Source organism: Capricornis sumatraensis, chromosome 10 (genome assembly GCF_032405125.1).
Source record: "Capricornis sumatraensis isolate serow.1 chromosome 10, serow.2, whole genome shotgun sequence".
In the NCBI taxonomy this organism is placed as follows: domain Eukaryota; kingdom Metazoa; phylum Chordata; class Mammalia; order Artiodactyla; family Bovidae; genus Capricornis; species Capricornis sumatraensis.
The window spans coordinates 84,801,336-84,816,053 of NC_091078.1; the positions used below are offsets into that span (position 1 = coordinate 84,801,336).

Here is a 14,718-nt window from a genome sequence, read left to right on the forward strand (position 1 = left end):
GAGCTTGTGCTCCACGGTAAGGGAAGCCACAGCAGTGAGAAGCCTCCGAACTGCATCTAGAGCGTGACTCCCAGTAGCCGCAACAAAAGAAATGCCTGCACAGCAGCAAAGACCCAGCACAGCCAAAAGTAAATAAATAAAATTGTTAACAACAACAACAAACAAAAAAATCCCCCCTCCAAAACAACAAAAAACACCTCAACTCATAGGCAGTATCTACTGAAGGAGGTTTAAACCTCTCGTTACTTTAAGGCAAGCTTTGAATACACACATGTAATATGTATATCAGCTTCTCTAGTGGCTCAGATGATAAAGAATCTGCCTGCAATGCAGGAGACCTGGGTTTGATCCCTGGGCCAGGAAGATCCCCTGAAGAAGGGAATGACAACCGTCTTCAGTAGTCTTGCCTGGAGAATCCCATGGAGAGAGGAAACTGGCAGGCTATAGTCCATGGGGTCACAAAGAGTTGGATGCGACTGAGCAACTAATAGTAACTAACTAACATGTAAATAACATGTACAAAACGTTATAAACATATTTTAAACAATATGTATGTGCAATTCAGACTCACTGAGTTTTTCAAAAGTATACACAGTATGAATTTCTCATGGGGAAATACATCTTGAATGGAAGGACCTTAAAAGCTCTCTTGACAACACTGCACAGCCCCTTCCTGTAAGCAGCTTGCCATCAGCATGTCTGTCTGGTCAGCCTGGTATCCACATCTGCTTGACCAAATAGCCAGGGTCCTCAGTGGCCGGCATGACCCTTATCAGGGAGGCAGAGAACCAAGGTGGGCCAAGCAGAAATAACACTGAGGTTTGTGCTAGAACTACTGGGAACAGGAACTTTTTCACACTGGAGCTGCTAGGGTTACCAAGCCTGGGGCAGCAGTGGGTCCTCTCTGCTCCTTCTTGCGGATAGTCTGCAACTAAAACCACACAGCACCAAGCAGAGACAAGAGGAGGGCGTGCAGACCTTTTGTTACCTCTAGGCTCAGTTTAACCCATGTGAGGTAGCATCCGATGTACCAGTGGGCTCCAGAGAGTATCTGTTTGCAAACCATCATGTCTCAGAGAAAGGGTGACAGGGACCCGAGTCTAGCATTCCTAGGCTCACCCTGAAACACAACGTCCGCTATCACCTAGCTGGACTATAGCGCGAACAACACCATGGTTACCCTTAGACAGCAGCGGAAGCCCTCAGATGAACCCTTCCTTATTCCCTTGACCTTTCCGATTGAGAACAGACCCAGGGACACCATCTGTTCACAGATTCTGTTGATCCCACCTTCAGGATGTGTCTACAGTCCGTCAGTTCACAACCTGCATGGCTGCCCTCAGCCGAGCCAGCATTACTCCTTCTTGGACAAGTCCGTAGTCCCCTAGCTGGCCTCTCTGCCTCTGCCCCAGCTCCTTTTCAGTGGTCTTTGTAACACAGCCAAGGGATCCTGAATCACAAGACTTCTCTACCAAACACTCCTTCCGTCATGGTAAAAGGCAATGTGTTCCAGCGGTCTGGAGTGTCCACAAAGCTGTCCATGACCAACTCCCCTTTATCCTGTTTCTTCCTGATACCCTGTCCTACACTCTCTCCCCACACTCATCTGCTCCAGCCACAGCTCTTGGCTCTTCCTGGAACACAGCAGGCACATTCCTGCCTCAGGGCCTTTACACATGCAATTTCCTCTGCTTGGAACCTGCCCTAGATGGAGCCCGTTTGACTCCTTTGGACAAATACCCCTTACTAGGTAGGCCTTCTTTAACCACACTGAGGGCTTCCCAGGTGGCTCAGTGGTAAAGAACCTGCCTGCCAAGAGGAGATGAAGGTTTGATCCCTGGGTTGGGAAGATCCCCTGGAGAAGGAAACTGCAACCCACTCCAGTATTCTTGCCTTGGAAATCCCATGGACAGAGGCACCTGGAGGGTTACAGTCATGGGCTCGCAGAGAGTCAGAGATGACCTAGCAACCAAGCAACCACCACCACCACCACTCTGACCATTCACCCTAAAGCCTCAGCATCCCCCTCCACCTTCCAGACTGACTTTTCTCACTGTACACTTAACATCATCTTGTTTGCTTTATTTATCCCGTCTCCTCTACTAAAATGTGACCTCCATGAGAGAAGACTGTCTGGCACACAACAGGGGCTCAAAATTCATCAAATGAATGGAAAGAAGGGAGGGAAACATGACGCCTGTCCATTATTGATGAAACTTGTTAAAGGGCAGAAGCTTCCTACATCAGTTTGAGAGGTGAAGCCTGCCAGGGCAACCAAGTGGGCCAGCCTATCTCACTCAGTTAAACTGGCTGACAGTGTGGAGCTGAAAAAACAGACAACTTTTAAATAGAAGCTTCAAATAGGCTTCCCTTGGGAAGCAGTGAGAACCAGTTCAAGGATGATGCTGGTATAAGGATGACTTACCATCAGCCATCTTTATGAGCATTAAATGCCACAGAATATGATAAATGTTCCATCACTGAATTTTCAGTAAAAGGCTATGAAAAAAAATTTAAGGTCAAGAGGAGCTATTATGTGGTAATGACAAAGTGGAGCATGGTCTCAGAGAAACTGGGAAAGCTCGGAAACTTATTAACTCATTTTGCAGGTTCAGAAACTAAAGCTCAAAGTGAGAAATGGGATTTGTAGCCAGCAAGTAGCAGGGCTGGTATTGGAACTCGCATCTCCCTGATTTTTGAGCAAAAGCCTCTTTGGCACTAAATTCTAGGAGCTCATCATGGGTGCCTTAATCTCAACAGCGGCTCTGTATCACCAGTTTCTTGCAGATAAAGCAGGTCTCCCAGGTGGTAACACTAGAAGCACCGCAGCCACCTTACCTTTCTAAGTGAAGAGGCCGTGGGCGTCCCCTCCCCTTGGTTAAACCCCTCTTATGGGCACGTGCTGACAGCGGAACCCGAGCCCCACGCCAGGGCTGCCTGGCAACTCACCTCCAGTAAACGAGCACAGCAATGAGAAGGATGAGGCACACGAAGGTCAAGGCTGATACCACAATCAGAGGGATGATCCACTCCATCCTCCCGGGGGAAGGCCGGCTTATCATCCCAGAGGTGTTCTTCTCTGCTGCAAAGAGAAACCGTGCCAGTCAGAGGGCAGAGGCGAGCCGAGCGCAGGGGCCAGGAGAGCCCCACTGTGCCGGAGAGCTCTGCTCCACTTCTGGGTGTTTCTGGAGAACAGGGCTGCCCAGTGATGAGGGGGAAACCACTGTCCTCGCCGTTTCCTGGGGAGGCCCAAGCCAAGCAGGGCCTGTTCTGCAGGCTGCACCCCGTCATCACCAGTGGGATGGGTTTAAAGATAAGAGTCAAGATGTCTTCGAAAAGACTTGAGCCAATGCCAGAGACCCAGCCTCGCTCTGAGAACGCTACTGACCCTGAGTGGCCTCTGGATATACTGAAGAAATACGCTTGGGTCTGAAAGGAGCACTGAGCCCGCTTCTAGAAAATGGACAGGGGAGCCTGGTAGGTTTGCCAGGGCAGGAGGGAAGGAGGGAAAGATGGGTTTCACTAAGACAACCTTCTGTGACTGATCGGGTGTATATTTCTTTGCTTAGCATCCATTACCCCCTCCTCTAGTCCTGCTGTGGGAAACCACCCTCCCTAACAGTCCTGGTGAGACAACTGTCCAAGAGTGGATCCCTCTGTCTCCCAGCCAAGGGGAAGGAGCAGGACTCAAGCACACCCCTGCAGAAGCACCCAGGTTCCTCCCGCCCATCAGCTCCCACCACCCAGATCCCCCGAGAACCCGTTTTCCCTCAAATCTGGTTCGAAAGCTTTTCCTTTGATCCCATTTCCCACCTGCCCCCTTATCCCAATCCTTCTAAAGGCTCTCAGAGAGGCAGCCACATCTCTCTCTGCTCCCAGCACACATCAGCCACTCAACAGTAGCCAGCCGCGGCGGCAGCGGCGGGGGTGGCGTTAAGAGGGGAAGCTTGCGGAATTACTAGGATTCTCTCGGGTCGGCTAGCACCTCTTACCCCAGCAGCTCCTCCTCCTCTCTCTCAGGTCCCAAGGATCTTCACAAGTTCCCAGCAGACTCAGGTGAGAACCTAGTCTACAAACAGTGGGGTTGATGCCTGGAAATCTCCAGGTGGTCCACAGGAAGCTCAGAGGGTGGCGTGGGGTTGGGAAGAGCCCAGGAGCACAGAGACGGTCAGGAGACACACGTGTGAGAAAGCAAAGGTTCCCTGATCGCAGGGAGAAGCCCACAGACACCTCCACCGCTGGCTGCAGGGCTCAGCAAGGATTCCTCCTGCTCTGCAGAAATGAGGCCAGCGTTCAGCCAGCCCCGAGCACCCCTGAGCTGGATGGACTACGTGAAGGGCTAATCAGGCTGGGTTTCCAGGAGAGAGGAGGTGGGCTGAGCAGGAAAGAGATAATTAGCCCTGGGGGCAGATTATTAAAGAGGCAAGACCTGGAGTGAGGAAGAAATGGGCTACAGCCTTTTTACTGGGTTTCCTCAAATGTAGTTGACCCTGATCCCCTCCTTTGTTTCATGCACAGGCGGGACCAGATGTACGCCCAGCTCTCAGGTGACAAGACAGAGGCACGCATACTCTGATGAAAAACTTCAGCAGGGCAAACGGAGGTTTATAAAGAGCATCCCTAACCATGCTAGCCCATTTCTTGTGATAGCATGCCCCAGAGGCTTCCGTTAGGCATCTATCTGACAAGTCCTGACTGCGTGCCAGGCATGGTGAGACGGGATGCGGAGGCAAGAAGACATCAGACAGGAACAACTCTGTGTCTGTGGGGTGGGAATTTGAAGGGAGAGGAGCAGACTCATGAACAAGCAATTGGAATAAATGAAAGTGATGCCACAGGCAGCACACGGGGTCCAGGGGAACAGTGGTCTCAGCCTAGGGATTCGGCGGGGGGGGGTGCTTCCTGATGTTCAGATGGCAGCTGAAGGATGATGAAGATGAGTTAGCCAGGTCAAGAGCAAGCACGGATGTGTTCTGGAGAGAGAGGACTGAAGTAGGGGGGTATGAGGATGAAGGGGGGTTCCAAAATGGAGAGCTGGAGGCCCCATCAGCCAGGGTTTGTAGGCTGGATTAAAGGAACCGGTTTTAGGCCACAGGACATGTCCTGCAAGACTGTAAGCAGAGACAGACAAGTGTCAGATGTACAATCTCTCCCTCAATATCATGCTTTCATCGTAAGCTCTGGTCACCAGCCGCAGAAAGAATCCAAGCTGCAAATGAAAATTTTGCAGGGCTCCAGCAGGGGGCAGCCCAGCCAGGTGATTATGTGGCTGGTGGTGGGGAATCTCAGCCAGGATGGTGCCCTTAATGGAAAACATGGCAGGAGGGCTGACATAAACGCCTTACAACCAGCGAACTCACTTTCCACCCTGGGAAGCCCAGGCATACCCAATGTTTTATTTCTCTCCTTTCCTTCTCACAGAAGAGTCTTCCTGTCTGGGCTACTGCATGGTTAGGCAGGGGTGGGGAGGAGGCAGAAGGCAAAGTCCACGTCCTGCTCGTCCTCAAATCACTGAGAACGACCCTCGCCCAAAACTCCCTCAGATTTCACAATGGAGCTGTTTCTAACATTTCATCACACCCGTGTGAGCACTTTTTTTTTTTGAGAGGTTGAGGGAGTAAACGTATCTCAAGTCCCTCTCAAGACAGCCCCTTGAATGGCGGCATTTGTGGAAGAAAACTCAGACCAGCAACAGCTGGCAGTGAGAGAACAAAATCTAAGGATTATTTTGACAGCAGTTTGGTCTTCGCCTGGACTAATGACAGGCACTGGGATCTGCCTAGGTCGTTTACGTAAAAGCCAGGCAAAAATAGGAGTGATGCTGGATTTCCACTTGGGCACAACAAAGCTGACTGCATGTTAAAACTCAGAGTCCCGCTTTGTCTTCACGGTACCAGGAGCCTGGAATTCCACTCCATGGCCACGCAGTCATGTGCATCTTCTCCTGAGGAATCCTGTCCTGCCCTTGGGGACAGCAAGGTCCTCCCTGAGTGGGCCTCCCCACCCCATCCTCTACTGCTACGCGCCTCCGCTGCAATGGGTTCCAGCCACATCCACCCATCCAGTGACCAGCTGGGCCATGATCCTGCCTCTCAACCTCTGACCCTGCTGAGCTCACTGCCCGGGAACACTGCTCCATCCTGTCCCTGGAAGGTCCTGATCCCTCAGTCCTGGCTCAGGCGCAGGGATCACCTTCTCTGTGAAGTCTCCCCAGACCCTCAGACTGTGCTCTCCGGAAGGTGCAGTAGAGATTACAGGTTTGAACCCTGACTCTCCCACTTTCTACATGACCTCTAACTGATAACTTGCATCACTTGGGGCCTGGAGTTCTTTATTTATAAAATGGGGAGACAAGAACTTATTTCCCTGATGTGGCGGGAAAACTCAAGACACAAGCAGAATGCTTAGAGGTGTACCCGGCATTGAGCAAAAACTAAATAAATCCTCTAATCCTCGCCACGGTGGTTGTCATCATGCACTTTCCTCACGGCACATGTAATTTCAGGTGCTCTCTTATTACTTACTGTAAGGTCCCCCAGAGCAGGCTGATGGTCTCCGTATAGAACAGTAATAAAGCTCTGTCTCTTCCTAGTCACGTGACACTTGGGGAGTTACTTAAGCTCTTTGGGCATGAGTTTTGCCATCTGTAAATGGAAATAATGATACTTCCCACTACAGTGGGGTGGGAGGGGGGTGTGACGATTACATGAGTTAATTCAATAAAACCCTTAGCATGTTGCCTGGCACCCATAAGCACCTACTTAACATTATCAACTGTGATGACCATCATCACCACCACCATCCTCTCCCTCTTCAGCACCCTAGCATAGCACCAGGCAGATGGAGAGCACTCGTCAGGTGTCTGCAGAATCTGAATCCCCCTGTAATATACGAGGGCTCGCGTGGCAATCACACAGAACCGCAGGTGGGTTCTGGGGGCATCGGCAGTGGGGGCAGCCTGTGAGGTGACCACCAGTGAAGAGCCAAAACCTCAAAGTCTGTCCTAAGACTAGAGCTTCTTGCCGTGCTTTAGGAAGAAACACTTGTCCTGGTGCCTGGCTCGAGGTATGGCCCAGCGGGCCCTCAAAGGAGAAAGTGCCATCAAACAGTCAACTACTAGAAACTAACCAGGAACACGTAGCCTGCCACCTGAGCTAGGTCTACACTCTTCCTCCCCTGCCCCTGTTCTCCCAACAATCTTCCCCACGCCAAGGCCCCAAACACTAGAACATACTACTGACTTTTCCGAGAAACCAAGATCCTGTCCTCCAGGATAGCAAATTCTGACTACACATCCTGCCTCATGCCTTTTTCACCCTGTGACTTGGGGTAAGTGACTGTCTCTGAGCCTCTCTGGTCGCTCCTCTATCAAGGGAAAACAGATGACAATGCTCACCTCTTGAGGGACGTAGGGGAATCAGATAACCTACGCAAAGCAGACTATGCTAGATGCAGAAGGAAATCATGGGGCCTCTTTTTCAAAAATTACTGAAGAGTTTCAAGAGCTGATGCAGAACATAAATGCAAACACAGGGCCTTCTGAGCACAGGGCTGTGTAACTGCAAAGGTCGCATCCCCAGAAAGCTGGCCCTGAGCAGTCAGGCATTCAGCCCAGTACCTGCGTCCAGGGGACATTCGTTTCTTCTCTTCCTTTCAACCAGGCGACACCGCTGACTGTGATAAACTTAGATGCTCCCAACTGTTAGGAGTAGAAAATACCCTGATGCTGGGAAAGATCAAAGGTAGGAGGAGAAGGGAACGATAGAAGATGAGATGGTTGGATGGACATGAATGTAAGCAAACTCTGGGAGACAGCGAAGGAGAGGGAGGTCTGACATGCTGTAGTCGGTGAAGTTGCAAAGAGTCAGACATGACTCAGTAACTGAACAACAGAACAGTCAGGAGCAGCTTACTTGTACTTAGAGCTTCACTTGTAACCCAGCTACCTCCTGAATGGTCCAGCAGAGCCAGGCTGCCCAGCTCCAGGAGAGTTTGCACGAACCCTGACACCAAGACAAGTGCAGGACCGCTGGGTTAGCACAGCGCCTTCTTGCCTCCATCTCTGATCTGTCCAGTTGGTTTGGTTTTACTAGCAGGACCAGCCCGGCCATTCCAGCCTGCCATGGGCAATGTGAACTGGCAGCCCACAGACGTGTGGGTTGGCACCCTTCCCCTGGGAATTATTAATTAAATTGTGAGGTAGGTGCCAAGATTTCATAAACAATAGAGTTCAGCAAAAAATAAAAATCAAAAATAAATTTAAAAAAACAACTACCCAAAATCTCCCATATCACAGTTCTGAATTCCCAGATGGCACACATCAGCTGGAAGCAAGGAGCATACACTCTAAGACAAACTATGGCTCACTGGCTTGCCACAGTCCTCACTGCCCCCTAGACGCAACATAAGACCTGCTTTCTTTATCCCTGAGTCCAGCGGCCAGCTCCCTCTGGCCAGTCGAATTTCAATCTGTAGTATGGCACTCTGACCCAAGGAAGCAGCAGGAACGCACACACACGCACACACACCTGGGGCTTTTACAAAAGCCTTATCATCAAAAGGAAGAATCATGGTTTAATAGAACTCCTGACCAGGATTCTGAAAACACTAATGACTCAAGAGAGAGGCTCTACCAGGCAGCTTTTCCAATTCAGCTTTTATCCTGAAAGTGATTTTAGTTTTCAACCAATGAGAAGTGACTCAGATTGCTGCTCCATCTTTACAGCATGGACCATTCCCCTTTGTGCACCTAGAACCTGTTCATACTCGTTCCAGGGCTGCATCTTGCTGTTCTGTGTAAAAGGATAAAAATGGGAAGGGGGTATCGACTTATGCCCCTTCTCCTCCCATGGATGTGATGTGCAGATGAGGGGCCGCTAGGAGGGTCAGAAGATGTCCGGCCAGGTAGGCCTGGGACTCAGAGAATGATCCAGTTTCAGAAACATCTTCCAGTGGAAATGTAGAGCAAAATACTAGTACATAATCTTCTTTGAGCATTTGTGTGCAGAGGGTGGGGGAAGGTGAATGACCTCCCCACAGAATCTTCCTCTTTTATTTCAGCATCCACAAGAATCTGAGTAAACTGCCTCCATTCTGCTTTCTCAAAAAAAAAAAAAAAAAAAAGAAAGAAAGAAAAGAAAAACAGTTTTCAGTGGCATATGTCATCACTGAATTAATGCTGTTTGCCTTTTACTGGCTTGGCTCTCATCCCAGTAGAAGCAAATAAAAACGGAGTACAATGTACTATAAATGCTACAGGCAGGGAAATATCAGACGGACCCGTAGAGGACGCCTCCTACCCTGCAGGAAGGGCTCAACTTCTGCTTCGGGACAAGAACCTCGACATGGTCAATACTGAAAGGGGCTTGGATCCTGACAGGCCACTCTCAGGGGCTGGGCAAAGGTGGATTTGGTCACATTTCAAGGGAGACTGAAAGCAGGACAACCTGCACACTCAAAATCTATAGCTGGGTTTAAGTCACAAAAAACTAGACTCTGTTCGTTTGGATAATGCTACTCCTTCAAAACCAGCTGCAGCTATGAATTAAGGTGCTAGTTAAAAAAAAAAAATAGTGGTAAAACACACATAAAAGTTACCATCTTTACCATCTCCAGGAGTACAGTTCAGTAGAGTTAAGCACATCACAGTGTTGCTCAACCGATTTCAAAGAATCTGTTTTTCATTTATAAAATTGCAACTCTGTACTGATAAAACGACAATTCCCATCAGCCCCAGCCCCTAGCAACCACCATTCAACTTTCTGTATGACCTGACTACTCTAGGTAACTCATGTGAGTGGACTCGCGCGTGTGTGTGCGTGTGCGTGTGTGCTTGTGCACGCGTGCGCACGTACGTGTGTGTGTGTGTGTGTGTGTGTGTGTTGTGACAGGCTCAAGGTTCATCTATGCTATAGCCCTGTGACAGAGTTTCCTTCCCTTTTAAAACTGAATGGCATTCCACTCTGGGTATATACCACATTTTGTTTATCTGTTCATCAGTCACTGGACACGTGGCTTGCTTTCATTCCTTGGAAACTTGGCCACTATAAATAACACTGCTACAAACATGACAGTTCAAATCTCTCTTCAAGACCCAACTTTCAATCCTTTCGGGTAAATACCCAGGAACAGGATTCCTGGGTCATACGGCAATTCTATTTTTAATTCTATTAAGAACTTCCATACTGTTTCCTAAGTGGCTGCACCATTTCACATTCCCCTCAACAGGGCACAAAAGTCTTCATTTTGCCACATCCTCAACAACACTTGTTGTTTTCTATTTTGTTTTTTGAGTCTTGCGCTAGCATCCCTAACAGCTGTGAAGTAAAAAGAAAGCTGCTTTTTTATAGGGCCACAAAACTTGTCTTTATTTTCTGAAGCCCTGGTATTAGCTAAACTGCTGTTGAAAAGAGACATGACTGTGAGTCACAAATACATATATTCTCCTACAACGGGACATGGGTTTCATGTTCCCATGACCACGTCTGAGCTTGATTTAGAGCATCCATCCTGTCTCTCCATTTATATCACCACTAGGAGTTGTCCTCAATAAGCCCCCTTACCATTTCTCACAGAGCTCAGACTCAAATCAATGCAAGTGTCACCTGTATTTCAATAAGGCATTGGAACAATGAAGGCACTTGATAAATCCCAATTTATTTCAGGTTCCATAAACACGGCAGGTCCTGGGTCCCGACCTACTGGAAATCACCACCATAGATGCTTCACTAGAACATCATGTGTCTCTGCCATTAATCAGGACTCATGCCAGACACACAGCCCCTTACAACCGGAATCCTTTGCTCCAGCCTCTCTGGAAATCTGCTTGTTCTCGGTGAGGTCTGGTTTCCTACATCAAGAGGTATACAATCTGTCCTATTTCAAGATCACTCAGTGACGGACAGAAACTTCCAAGGACCCAGACACTTTCTAGGAGGAAACTAAACCACACTGCTGCCTTCAGGGCACCCAAGCTAGTTCTTCTCAACACTTGCAGTAAAATCCCAGTCAGGAGCCAGGGCAAGCCATATGACGTAGAAAAGTTCTCCCCACAACAGGAGCCTGAGCAACAAAAGCAGGAAGGCTGAAAACTGCGATGACAGTCCATACAAAATCCTGGTCTGATTTACTGTAACTAAAGCATGCAGGGACCTCCCTGGTGGGCCAGTGGCTAGGACTCTGCACCCAGTGCAGGGGGCCCAGGTTCGACCCCCCAGTCAGGGAACTATATCCCACATGCCACAACTAAGCGTGTGCATGCCACCACTAAACGTTCTGCACGCCACAAGAAAGGCTGCAGATCCCACACACTGCAACTAAGACCCAGCAGAGCCAAAACACCAACCAACCAACCAACCAACCAACCAACCAACCAAAGCATAAAGCCTCTCCCCCGCTCCATAAACCCCGGCTGAATTTCACAGTCATAACGTCTGCTCTATATTCATGAACCTGTATTGCTACTTATTTCTGACCTTAAATTACCTCCTATTGTTTCCTCCCAAGTAAACATCTTTGAAAAGGAACTTTATGTTAACCTATAAATCTGAGTTTCTCCACCATGGCACTATGGACATTTTGGACTAAGAAATTCTTTGTTGTGGGACTGGTCTGTGCCTTGGAGGATGTTCAGCAGCATCCTTGATCTCTTCCCATTACATGTTAGGAGCAGGCCCTGCCTCAGTCATGATAACCGAAAACGTTTCCAGATATTGCCCTGTGAGGAAAGGGAACAAGCTCATCTCTAGGTGACCTTGAGAGTTTGTGCCAAAAGTGAAAAAATGGTTTCTTTTTACAAGGACACATTCAAATATTCACTTAATAATTAATAATTCATTTGAATTATTTGCCCACTTGGCAAATAAGCCCCAAGGGCAGGAAGCCAGCAGCACCAGGTGGGTTCTGGGCCTGTGTCTGACCCCCTGTCTCGCCACGTCTTGCTCAGGCAAATTCCTTAACCTTTGAGCCTTGGTTTCCCCAGGCCTCCCAGGTGACGCTAGTGGTAGAGAAGCTGCCTGCCAATGCAGGAGATTTAAGAGACACCATCAGTTCAATCCCTGGGTTGGGAAGATCCCTTAGGGGAGGGAATGGCAATTCACTCCGGTCTTCTTGCCTGGAGAATGGACACAGAAGTCTAGTGGGGTACAGTCTATACGGTTGCAAAGAGTTGGATACGACTGAAGCAACTTAGCATGCACGCCTCGTTTCCCCACTGGTTTAAGGGCCACAAAGACAGCAGAGGCCGCCTGGGGTTATGTAGGATAAGCGACATCACATTTTGGCTTTTAGTACCCACATCACCAGCATGGAACAAATATTAAGCAGTGATGCAACTGTTTCTAGAAGTAAAGATTTTCAAGCTGGGCTTCCTTAGAGCCTAAGTGTTCCCAAGAGGTACTCAAGGTTTGCCCAAAGCAGAGAGGTGACTGGAGCTTAGCACCCTCGACTCTGAGTCAGAGCAGAAGAGCAGCCCCAAGTCTCTGACCAACTGAGTGTGCTGCAGATTTATGAGCGTGCTCAGCTGCTTCAGTCATGTCCTTTTGATTCTTTGTGATCCCATGGACTGTAGCCTGCCAGGTCCCTCTGTCCACGGAATTCTCCAAGCAAGAATACTGGAGTGGGTTGCCATGCCCTCCTCCAGGGAATCTTCCCAATCCACAGATCAAACCTCAGTCTCCTGCATTACAGGTGGATTCTTTACCACTGGACCAACTGGGAAGCCCATTTCTAGCTCAGGGTTAGGACCAAAGTCAGTCAAAGGCAAGATCTGGTCTGGAGACTCTACTCTCCCGACCCCTGAACTGGAGGAGGCACTCAGCCAGCTTTCGGTGAATGAGTGGTTACATAATGGGGTTCTGAGCAAGATGCAGTCTGAAAAAGGAGTTTCCCAGATATAAGGAAAGAAAAAGGGAAAAACCTCAGCATTAAATGATGAGTTTGTAGACTGCGCCCACCCTGAGATGCTACTGCCGGGGCATGCTGTGTACCCCAAGAACACTGTATTGCATCAACTGGCCTCTGGGGGTGTCTTCACCACATCTGGGCCGTGGCTGCTGAGGGAGGGACCCTGGCCGTTACCTGCCTGATTTCTGCATGTGTCTGAACTGGCCCCTTTCTTCTAGAGAATCGTTCTCTCTTCTTCCCTGCGAGTTAATACTGAAGATACTAGTCATAGATTTTTTGAAAAGATGTTATCAAACATCAAGGAGATTTAAATAAGCCTTTTGGAGATGCTGGTAAAAAAATAACACAATTTGTTTAACGATGCTTTTTTTGAAGAGACTAAATATTGACTGGAAGAATTGTTTTTTTTTTTTTTTGGAAGAATTGTTTTTAACACGAAGAAAAAATAAATGTGGAACAGATTTACACAAATGTACATCCAGAGTCTTTAAAAGAAGTCGCCACTAACATTAAAACGATGGGAATTTCGTTTAAAAAAATAAACACCAAGCTGGAGGAGACAGATGGAGAAAAGGAAGATGGATCGAGGCAAAGTGAGATCTTGGGGGTCATGCACAATGTGGGGTTTTACCCTCAAGTTACTTATACCTTTTATTAACCAACGGGCACACATACATTTGCCTTCAATCTTGCCTAGCATCAGGGTCTTTTCAAGTGAGTCAGCTGGCCTTTAGGTGGCCAAAGTATCTGAAGGCACAAGGAGAAGAGGGTGGTAGAGGATGAGGTGGCTGGACAGCATCACTGACTCAATGGACGTGATGGGCAAATGGGCAATGGGCTAATTCCGGGAGACAGTGAGGGACAGGGAGGCCTGGTGTGCTCCAGTCCACAGGGTCACAAAGAGTCAGACACGACTGAGCAACACACATACACATTTCTGTGTAAAGCCACAGGGGTCAGCAAATGATAGCCTGCTGATCAAATCAGGCCCACTGCCTGTTTTTGAAAACTGAGTTTTACCAGAACTCAAATCACGTTAGCCCATTTGTGGGGTGTTTCAGGCTGCTTACATGCCCCCTTGCAAAGAGGTACAGTTGCAACAAAGACTTACAGTCCACAAAGCTGGAAATGTCCACTCTTTGGCTGTTTGCAGAAAACGTTTGTTCATCTCTGGCTTAACCAAGCCCCACCACCACTCTCAAATTGGAGCTACCTGAAATTCTAAAGGAAGATCCCTCTGACTTTGGGAAGAAGTGGACGCTCCCATCGAGATGAAGGTGGAAAGGTTAGAAGCTCTGCTTTACCAGTGTTGGGGACAGACTGGAGTTTCTGGAGAGTGTTTCTAGGGCCAGATCGTTGGGGACCACAGTCTCCTCCTGCTTTTCAAAGTCCCAGGATGACTGCTGGAGAGCTGCAAGGGGCTGCCTCATAGTCGCTCTTGCTGTCCTGTGGACCTCAGGCTGCGTGAAGCTCCTCTTCCCGTGTCACTGACAAGAAGGGTGACTCTGTTTATCTGCACCTCCTTCAGCACTAAGGGCTCTAGTTATACCCACCTTACAGGTGAGGCTGCTGAGTGGAAAGACTGGCCTGAGGACCCTGTGAGAATAAAGGGCAGAGCCTCCTAGAAGAATCTGACTCCACAAACTACTCTGCCAAGATCGTGGACACTCAAGATGCATGCAGGGTTGAAGCTGGAGACTCACAGGTCCTGCACCCGAAGGCAGAAGCCTCCACAGGATTTACCAAGTGTTTCTGCTCCCCTCTCCCTGGAATCAGCAACTTGACTGCCACTGCAAGGACTCATTTCCGCTCACC

The 14,718-nt window shown here is 48.8% G+C and overlaps 1 protein-coding gene across 2 annotated transcripts in view; it reads right to left on the reverse strand.

Annotated features, from left to right (window-relative positions):
* The window catches only part of PTPRG (protein tyrosine phosphatase receptor type G), a 765,748-nt gene that overhangs the window by 84,140 nt on the left and 666,890 nt on the right, over positions 1 to 14,718 (reverse strand). For both annotated transcript variants that reach the window (XM_068983186.1, XM_068983185.1), the window contains exon 13: positions 2,950 to 3,082. In XM_068983186.1, coding sequence (XP_068839287.1) covers positions 2,950 to 3,082 — 133 coding nt within the window. The remainder of the gene's footprint in view (positions 1 to 2,949; positions 3,083 to 14,718) is intronic.